Source organism: Borostomias antarcticus (genome assembly GCF_949987555.1).
Source record: "Borostomias antarcticus genome assembly, chromosome: 24".
NCBI classification, from domain to species: domain Eukaryota; kingdom Metazoa; phylum Chordata; class Actinopteri; order Stomiiformes; family Stomiidae; genus Borostomias; species Borostomias antarcticus.
In genome coordinates, this window is record NC_140257.1 from 1,265,001 (window position 1) to 1,275,000 (window position 10,000).

At 50.8% G+C, this 10,000-nt stretch overlaps 1 protein-coding gene across 1 annotated transcript in view; it reads left to right on the forward strand.

Annotated features, from left to right (window-relative positions):
* The window catches only part of camsap2b (calmodulin regulated spectrin-associated protein family, member 2b), a gene marked incomplete at both ends in the record, with an annotated part of 190,165 nt that overhangs the window by 56,759 nt on the left and 123,406 nt on the right, over positions 1-10,000 (forward strand). The window contains one exon of the mRNA XM_084457876.1: positions 9,379-9,520. Coding sequence (XP_084314002.1) covers positions 9,379-9,520 — 142 coding nt within the window. The remainder of the gene's footprint in view (positions 1-9,378; positions 9,521-10,000) is intronic.

Sequence of the window (10,000 nt, forward strand, 5' to 3'; positions counted from 1 at the left end):
GGCTCGCCATTTTAAATTTTCCAGGGGGCGCTCTTGAGCCGTTTTGCCACGCCCATTTCCGTCACCCATGAAATATCCGATTTACACCGGGACTGATGTATCTGCAAAGTTTCATCCGTTTTCATCGATGTTTAGGCCGCCAAAAAGGCATTTGTTTGGGGAGAAGAAGAAGGAGAAGGAGAAGGAGAAGGAGAAGGAGAATAATAATCCTTCGAGTTTCAATAGGGCCTCGCACCGCCAGTGCTCGGGCCCTAATAATAATGTATATTTATAACTTACTTATTCATTGAGAGACAATCTCAAAATGCTCAAAAAATGCATTTTTATATAGGTTACGGGTAGATTTTACCCGGTGGCGGTGTTTTCAATCTAGATGTAGGCTAGGCCTATCTAAACTAGGCTATATTTAACAATATGGAGAGCAACAAAACACAATTATAGGAAGTCAAAGACTGGGGGAATGCGAGCTATAATTTGTTCAGCACATTACATACACATTGCAAATGAATGGGACATAGTTAGCCTATAGAGCCTATAGGCAGACAGGACAGCAGGTGAATGTGAGATGTAGGCTAGGCTATGGATTCAGCCCACAATTATAATCACCTTCATTTAGTCCCATGTCAGCGAGTCAGAAAATGACGTGTTATTGAGAGAAAGAAAGGATATAACCGAAAGGAGAACATATAAAACTCACATTAGGACTATTCTAGTGAATCACAAACAAATTAACATGCTTCAGACGTGGAACTCGCTATCTCTACACACCTCCCAACACCAGCACTATTCTGCCTCTCTACACACCTCCCAACACCAGCACTATCTCTCTACACACCTCCCAACACCAGCGCTATCTCTCTACACACCTCCCAACACCAGCACTATCTCTCTACACACCTCCCAACACCAGCGCTATCTCTCTACACACCTCCCAACACCAGCACTATCTCTCTACACACCTCCCAACACCAGCACTATCTCTCTACACACCTCCCAACACCAGCACTATCTCTCTACACACCTCCCAACACCAGCGCTATCTCTCTACACACCTCCCAACACCGGCACTATCTCTCTACACACCTCCCAACACCAACACTATCTCTCTACACACCTCCCAACACCAGCACTATCTCTCTACACACCTCCCAACACCAGCACTATCTCTCTACACACCTCCCAACACCAGCGCTATTCTGCCTCTCTACACACCTCCCAACACCAGCACTATCTCTCTACACACCTCCCAACACCAGCACTATCTCTCTACACACCTCCCAACACCAGCACTATCTCTCTACACACCTCCCAACACCAGCACTATCTCTCTACACACCTCCCAACACCAGCACTATCTCTCTACACACCTCCCAACACCAGCGCTATCTCTCTACACACCTCCCAACACCAGCACTATCTCTCTACACACCTCCCAACACCAGCGCTATCTCTCTACACACCTCCCAACACCAGCGCTATTCTGTCTCTCTACACACCTCCCAACACCAGCGCTATTCTGCCTCTCTACACACCTCCCAACACCAGCACTATCTCTCTACACACCTCCCAACACCAGCACTATCTCTCTACACACCTCCCAACACCAGCACTATCTCTCTACACACCTCCCAACACCAGCACTGCCTCTCTACACACCTCCCAACACCGGCACTATCTCTCTACACACCTCCCAACACCAGCACTATCTCTCTACACACCTCCCAACACCAGCGCTATTCTGCCTCTCTACACACCTCCCAACACCAGCACTATCTCTCTACACACCTCCCAACACCAGCACTATCTCTCTACACACCTCCCAACACCAGCGCTATCTCTACACACCTCCCAACACCAGCGCTATCTCTCTACACACCTCCCAACACCAGCACTATCTCTACACACCTCCCAACACCAGCGCTATCTCTCTACACACCTCCCAACACCAGCACTGTCTCTCTACACACCTCCCAACACCAGCGCTATCTCTCTACACACCTCCCAACACCAGCGCTATTCTGCCTCTCTACACACCTCCCAACACCAGCACTGCCTCTCTACACACCTCCCAACACCGGCACTATCTCTCTACACACCTCCCAACACCAGCGCTATTCTGCCTCTCTACACACCTCCCAACACCAGCGCTATCTCTCTACAGACCTCCCAACACCAGCACTATCTCTCTACACACCTCCCAACACCAGCACTATCTCTCTACACACCTCCCAACACCAGCACTATCTCTCTACACACCTCCCAACACCAGCACTATCTCTCTACACACCTCCCAACACCAGCACTATCTCTCTACACACCTCCCAACACCAGCGCTATTCTGCCTCTCTACACACCTCCCAACACCAGCACTATCTCTCTACACCAGCACTATCTCTGTGTGTGTGTGTGTGTGTGTGTGAACGAGAGAGAGAGAGAGAGAGAGAGAGAGAGAGAGAGAGAGAGAGAGAAAGACTAAGATGCCCTGTGTGAGAGTTTCAAATGGACCCTATGGCCACTGGGGCGACAACTTCTTGGTCCAAGTAAACTGCAGTGTAAACTGTGGGGTCGTCGTTTTGAATATGAACATTCTATGAAGTGATCAATAAAAGACTGACTGCGCAGACTGGTGAGAGCAGCTCTGTCAGGACCAGTCTGCCCCGGTCTGCCCCTGTCTGCCCCGGTCTGCCCCAGTCTGCCCCTGTCTGCCCCGGTCTGCCCCAGTCTGCCCCAGTCTGCCCCGGTCTGCCCCTGTCTGCCCCTGTCTGCCCCGGTCTGCCCCAGTCTGCCCCGGTCTGCCCCTGTCTGCCCCGGTCTGCCCCAGTCTGCCCCTGTCTGCCCCAGTCTGCCCCTGTCTGCCCCAGTCTGCCCCAGTCTGCCCCTGTCTGCCCCTGTCTGCCCCAGTCTGCCCCGGTCTGCCCCTGTCTGCCCCTGTCTGCCCCGGTCTGCCCCAGTCTGCCCCGGTCTGCCCCTGTCTGCCCCGGTCTGCCCCAGTCTGCCCCTGTCTGCCCCAGTCTGCCCCGGTCTGCCCCGGTCTGCCCCAGTCTGCCCCAGTCTGCCCCGGTCTGCCCCGGTCTGCCCCTGTCTGCCCCGGTCTGCCCCAGTCTGCCCCAGTCTGCCCCAGTCTGCCCCTGTCTGCCCCAGTCTGCCCCGGTCTGCCCCGGTCTGCCCCGGTCTGCCCCAGTCTGCCCCGGTCTGCCCCGGTCTGCCCCTGTCTGCCCCAGTCTGCCCCGGTCTGCCCCAGTCTGCCCCAGTCTGCCCCTGTCTGCCCCTCGCCACAGCTCCAGATCAGAGGACCCGTCCTGTCTCGGGGCTAGTGAGGCTAACACCTCTCTCCTGTCCTCCTATATACATCACTAACCCTAACCCTACTAACCCTAACCCTACTAACCCTAACCCTACTAACCCTAACCCTATTAACCCTAACCCTACTAACCCTAACCCTACTAACCCTAACCCTACTAACCCTAACCCTACTAACCCTAACCCTAACCCTACTAACCCTACTAACCCTAACCCTACTAACCCTAACCCTACTAACCCTAACCCTAACCCTACTAACCCTAACCCTAACCCTACTAACCCTACTAACCCTAACCCTACTAACCCTAACCCTACTAACCCTAACCCTAACCCTACTAACCCTAACCCTAACCCTACTAACCCTAACCCTAACCCTACTAACCCTAACCCTACTAACCCTAACCCTACTAACCCTAACCCTACTAACCCTAACCCTAACCCTAACCCTACTAACCCTAACCCTACTAACCCTAACCCTACTAACCCTAACCCTACTAACCCTAACCCTATTAACCCTAACCCTACTAACCCTAACCCTACTAACCCTAACCCTACTAACCCTAACCCTACTAACCCTAACCCTATTAACCCTAACCCTACTAACCCTAACCCTACTTACCCTAACCCTACTAACCCTAACCCTACTAACCCTAACCCTACTAACCCTAACCCTAACCCTAACCCTACTAACCCTAACCCTAACCCTAACCCTACTAACCCTAACCCTACTAACCCTAACCCTACTAACCCTAACCCTATTAACCCTAACCCTACTAACCCTAACCCTACTAACCCTAACCCTACTAACCCTAACCCTATTAACCCTAACCCTACTAACCCTAACCCTACTAACCCTAACCCTACTAACCCTAACCCTACTAACCCTAACCCTAACCCTAACCCTACTAACCCTAACCCTACTAACCCTAACCCTACTAACCCTAACCCTAACCGCCATCCAAGTCTCCAGGCAAATGGGCCCTGTAAGTCCACCTATCCTCATCTTTGTCCTTAGACACCCCCCTCCCCTCCCCCCCCCTCCCCTCCCCCCCCCTCCCCTCCCCTCGCCTCGCCTCGCCTCGCCTCGCCTCGCCTCGCCTCGCCTCGCCTCGCCTCGCCTCGCCTCGCCTCGCCTCGCCTCGCCTCGCCTCGCCTCGCCTCGCCTCCCCTCCCCTCCCCTCGCCTCGCCTCGCCTCCCCTCCCCTCCCCTCCCCTCCCCTCGCCTCCCCTCCCCTCCCCTCCCCTCCCCTCCCCTCGCCTCGCCTCGCCTCGCCTCGCCTCGCCTCGCCTCCCCTCCCCTCCCCTCCCCTCCCCTCCCCTCCCACCCCCAGAATGCCCACAGCCCCCCAGGACCTTCAACCACCCTAGAGGTCATCCACCGTGGTCCAGGAGAGCTCCTTGGGGACCTGTGATGGAGACCCTAACCCTCTCACCTACCCACCTACCCAGGGGCGTCATGCAACCCAAAAAAACGAGGGGGCACAAGATAGCGAGGCGTTAATAGCGCGCACAGCGTGCGCAAAATTTGTGTTTTTTTGTGTGCATTTTTGCAGTTTAAAATCAGGACACAGCACACTACCAGCTGCCACTCAAGCGGTGTGAAATTAAACTTACCGGTAGCGTTCTTTCAAGGACTTTCAAAATAAAAGTAAGGGAAAACAAATCGCCTTTTTTTTTGTCACTTGGCATTGGTACGAATGATATACTGTATATAAGAATGAAGTATATTGAATCTAAAATATACGGAATAGCCTAATATTTGGAGGACCTGTTCATCAGTTAAGGACAACCTTAATCTAAATGTATGCAAGCAGACCATGAAAACGTGTTTATCTGAGACGGCGAGGGGGGGGGGGGGGGCTTCCAGGTTAGTGTTAATTTAGAAGAAACCAAATCCACAGGGAAAGAGGTTGTTTGGCTTTTTGAAAGAGGTTATGGTGGCTTTTCAAGGTGGTCTATGACATAATTAAAACAATACATTCAGCTCAGTAGAGAAAATAATCATAGCTCTGCATTGTAAAATGTAATGATAAACAAACAATAACAGAAATGTAAAGAAAAAAAAAATAACACCCCCAAATCTGAGGGGGCACGTGCCCCCTATAGTTCTATAGGCATGACGCCTCTGCACCTACCTACCTACCCACCTACCTGCCTACCTACCTACCTACCTACCTACCTACCTACCTACCTACCTATCTACCTACCTACCTACCTACCTACCTACCTACCTATCTACCTACCTATCTACCTATCTACCTACCTACCTACCTACCTACCTATCTACCTACCTACCTCCTCACCTACCTACCTACCTACCTACCCACCTACCTACCTACCTACCTACCTACCTACCTACCTATCTACCTACCTACCTACCTACCTACCCACCTACCTACCTACCTACCTACCTACCTACCTACCTATCTACCTACCTACCTACCTACCTACCTACCTACCTATCTACCTACCTACCTACCTACCTACCTACCTACCTACCTATCTACCTACCTACCTACCTACCTACCTACCTACCTACCTATCTACCTACCTACCTACCTACCTATCTACCTACCTACCTACCTACCTACCTATCTACCTACCTACCTATCTACCTACCTATCTACCTACCTACCTACCTACCTACCTACCTACCTACCTACCTACCTACCTATCTATCTACCTACCTACCTACCTATCTACCTACCTACCTACCTACCTACCTACCTATCTACCTACCTATCTACCTACCTATCTACCTACCTACCTACCTACCTACCTATCTACCTACCTACCTACCTATCTATCTATCTATCTATCTATCTACCTACCTACCTACCTACCCATACCTGCCTACCTACCTGCCTACCTACCTACCCACCTACCTACCTACCTACCTACCTACCCACCTACCTACCTACCTACCTACCTACCTACCTACCCACCTACCTACCTACCTACCTACCTACCTACCCACCTACGTACCTAGCTGCCTACCTAGCTACCTACCTACCTACCCACCTACCTACCTAACTACCTCCCCATACCTGCCTACCTACCTCCCCATACCTGCCTACCTACCTACCTACCCACCTGCCTACCTACCTACCTACCTCCCCACCTACCTACCTACCTACCTACCTCCCCACCTACCTACCTACCTACCCACCTACCTGCCTACCTACCTCCCCATCTACCTACCTACCTACCTACCTCCCCACCTACCTACCCACCTACCTACCTACCTACCTACCCACCTACCCACCTACCTACCTACCTACCTACCCACCTACCTACCTACCTCCCCACCTACCTGCCTACCTACCTACCTACCTACCTACCTACCCACCTACCTACCTACCTACCCACCTACCTACCTACCTACCTACCCACCTACCTACCTACCTACCTACCTACCTACCTACCCACCTACCTACCTACCTACCTACCTACATACCTACCTACCTACCTGCCTACCTACCTACCTACCTACCTACCCACCTACCCACCTACCTACCCACCTACCTACCTACCTACCTACCTACCTCCCCACCTACCTACCTACCTACTCACCTACCTACCTACCTACCTATCTACCTACCTACCTACCTACCTACCTACCCACCTACCTGCCTACCCACCTGCCTACCTACCTACTCACCTACCTACCCACCTACCTGCCTACCTACCTACCTACCTACCTGCCTACCTACCTACCCACCTACCTGCCTACCCACCTGCCTACCTACCTACCTACCTACCTACCTGCCTACCTACCTCCCCACCTACCTGCCTAGACCTATTGGCTGGTTCTGCAGTAACAGCAGACTCAGCCACCTGTATGACCTGTTCAGGTGAAACCCAACTACACTGAGAGGGAATAACAGCATTGCAGCGTGGCGAGGTGTCCTTCCCTGTCTCTGCTCTCTGGGATCACAGCCCGCCCTCTGCTTGAATAACCCCCAACTAATCTCCGTTTGTGTGTGTGTGTGTGTTTGTGTGCGTGTGTGTGTGTGCATGCATGCGTGTGTGTGGGTGCCTGCATGCATGTGTATGTGCGTGAAGGTGTGTGTACATACATTTGTGTGTGTGTGTGTATATATGTGTTTGTATGTGTGTGTGTACATACATTTGTGTGTTTGAGGGTGTGTGTGTGTGTATTAGTGTTGTCACTGTACCAAAATTGGGACCCATGGTACGATACCGTTTAAAGTATCACAGTTCTGTGTAGTATTGCGATACTATGGCAAAAATTAGACAGATGTGCCTTTAGTCATTTATAAAAAGATACATCGCACTTGATTGCACTCTGATGAAGCTTTCTGTCCATTTCTAGACATTGCATTTTTAAGAAACTTTATCCCCCTCTTTAGAAACTGCCCCCTCGCTACCACATGCAAATAGCTGATCGAACGCCATATTGCCATGAACAGTGTACACTACAAAACAGGTAGCTAGCAACAAGCCTAGCAATTTACCTCCAGGTAGCAAGTGAGCAAGCTCATATGACATGGCTGGTTGGGATGTAATGCTAAGTTTCATTATTCGTGTTCCAGACCAATGCACGACCAATGTAAGAAAACAGTATGGCTGTTATGCCACATGGCATGCAAAAAAATCTCAAAATGGATTTTGTGTGTTCAGATGCCATGTGTGAACAAAGTCATGAACCTTCAGACAAACAGATGAAATAAACTACATTTTTAGAGAGAGAAATTGTAAATCTGTCAGATTTGACCAAGAAGACAGGAGGATTAAATATGACTTGCAGGCTGCCACAGCATCCACTTTTCACTTCAGCTTTATGTTGTTAGCTAGCTAGCTAAATAAAACACACATGGCTTGCTAGTGAGTGACTATTGTGCAGTTGCAGGCTAGTTCTAGCTGACGTTAGCAGCTAGCTAGCTAAACACAACACACATGGCTTAGTGCCTGTTGTGCAGTTGCTAGCTAGAACTATGCTAGTGCTAGCTAACGTTAGCAACTGCGGTTACAAATCTTTCAAAGTTTCAGAATCCATGTTATTATATTCACACAATAAGGATATATCTTAGCTAATTCCTCCTATAACAAAAGGTATAATATTAACTTCACTCACACACATTGAGTCCTCATCAACCGCCTGCTCACTTCTCACTGTTTCACATGGAGGTGTCTCAGTTTCACATGGAGGTGTCTCAGTTTCACATGGAGGTGTCTCAGTTTCACATGGAGGTGTCTCAGTTTCACATGGAGGTGTCTCAGTTTCACATGGAGGTGTCTCAGTTTCACATGGAGGTGTCTCAGTTTCACATGGAGGTGTCTCAGTTTCACATGGAGGTGTCTCACGAGATTTGATGGATCCCTCCTTGGCTAATATGGGTTTTAAACACTTTCTGCAAATGGGTTTGCCGTCGTCAACGTCGTGGTTCCTTTTTTTATACGGGAGCATTGCTGTGGAACAGCCTTCCACTTAATATAAAACAGGCAGAAACTAGAAGGGCTTTTAGAGGACAGCTTAGAGCTTATCTCTGGACTAAGGTGACCAGATAAGAATACCTAAATCTAGCCTACTTGCTAGAACTTCCTGTTTTTTCTTAAATGATCTTAATCCATAATTTTGTTTAGTTTTGTTTGGGGGGTTAATAAATGTTTTGCGTTATTGTCTTGTATGTGAATATCAAAGGACCATGTTGGAAATAAGTGTTTACACTTTCACATGTCATCCCTTGGATTACTGACTCCCCTCACATCCCGGACAGCAGGGGCCAGCGCCAGCGCAGCTATTGGACGGCGCGTGGACAGTGGAACCCGCTTGCTATTGGATTTGGAAGTTTGTTTTTAGCAGTGTTGTTGTGGTACTACGTTACTAGCGTTGGTCCAGCAGTATGGTATCATATGTACCGTGCCGTTCTGGTACCGCGCTCTACCATTGGTACCGGTACACCGGGCAACCCTAGTGTGTATGTACCGTGCATACATTTGTGTTTGAGGGTGTGTTTGTGTGTGTGTGTGTGTGTGTGTGTGTGTGTGTGTGAGAGAGAGAGATGCATTATCCTCCTGATTGCCGTGTCCCTGTGTTTGTTGCCATGGCTGCAGTGGCGGGACCGGAGGGAGGCGGTGCTGCGTGGCGGCGCTCCGGCGCTCCCCCTGGTGGATGACCTGCTGAAGGACACGACCGACGGCCGCGCGCTGGCCGCCCTGCTGCACTGCTACTGCCCCGACGCTGTCCTCCAGGAGGGTGGGTCACACACACACACACACACACACACACACACACAGTCTGTATACTTGGAAGGTACTGGAGAGGGACCACACACCCAGCCTGTAGGTTAAACCTTCCTAACTCTCTCCGTCTCCACTTAGAAGCACATAGACCTGGATGGGAGCTCATCTGGTATCTGGTAGTTATCAATGTGACCAGGAGAAAATCCTTTTAACCAGAGAGAGAAGGAGAGAGGGAGAAGAGAGGTGAAGTAGAGGGGAGAGGAGGAGGGAGGGAGAAGAGAGGTGAAGGAGAGAGAGAGAGGAGGAGGGAGGGAGAAGAGAGGTGAAGGAGAGAGAGAGAGGAGGAGGGAGGGAGAAGAGAGGTGAAGGAGAGAGAGAGAGGATGAGGGAGGGAGAAGAGAGGTGAAGGAGAGAGAGAGAGGAGGAGGGAGGGAGAAGAGAGGTGAAGGAGAGAGAGAGAGGAGGAGGGAGGGAGAAGAGAGGTGAAGGAGAG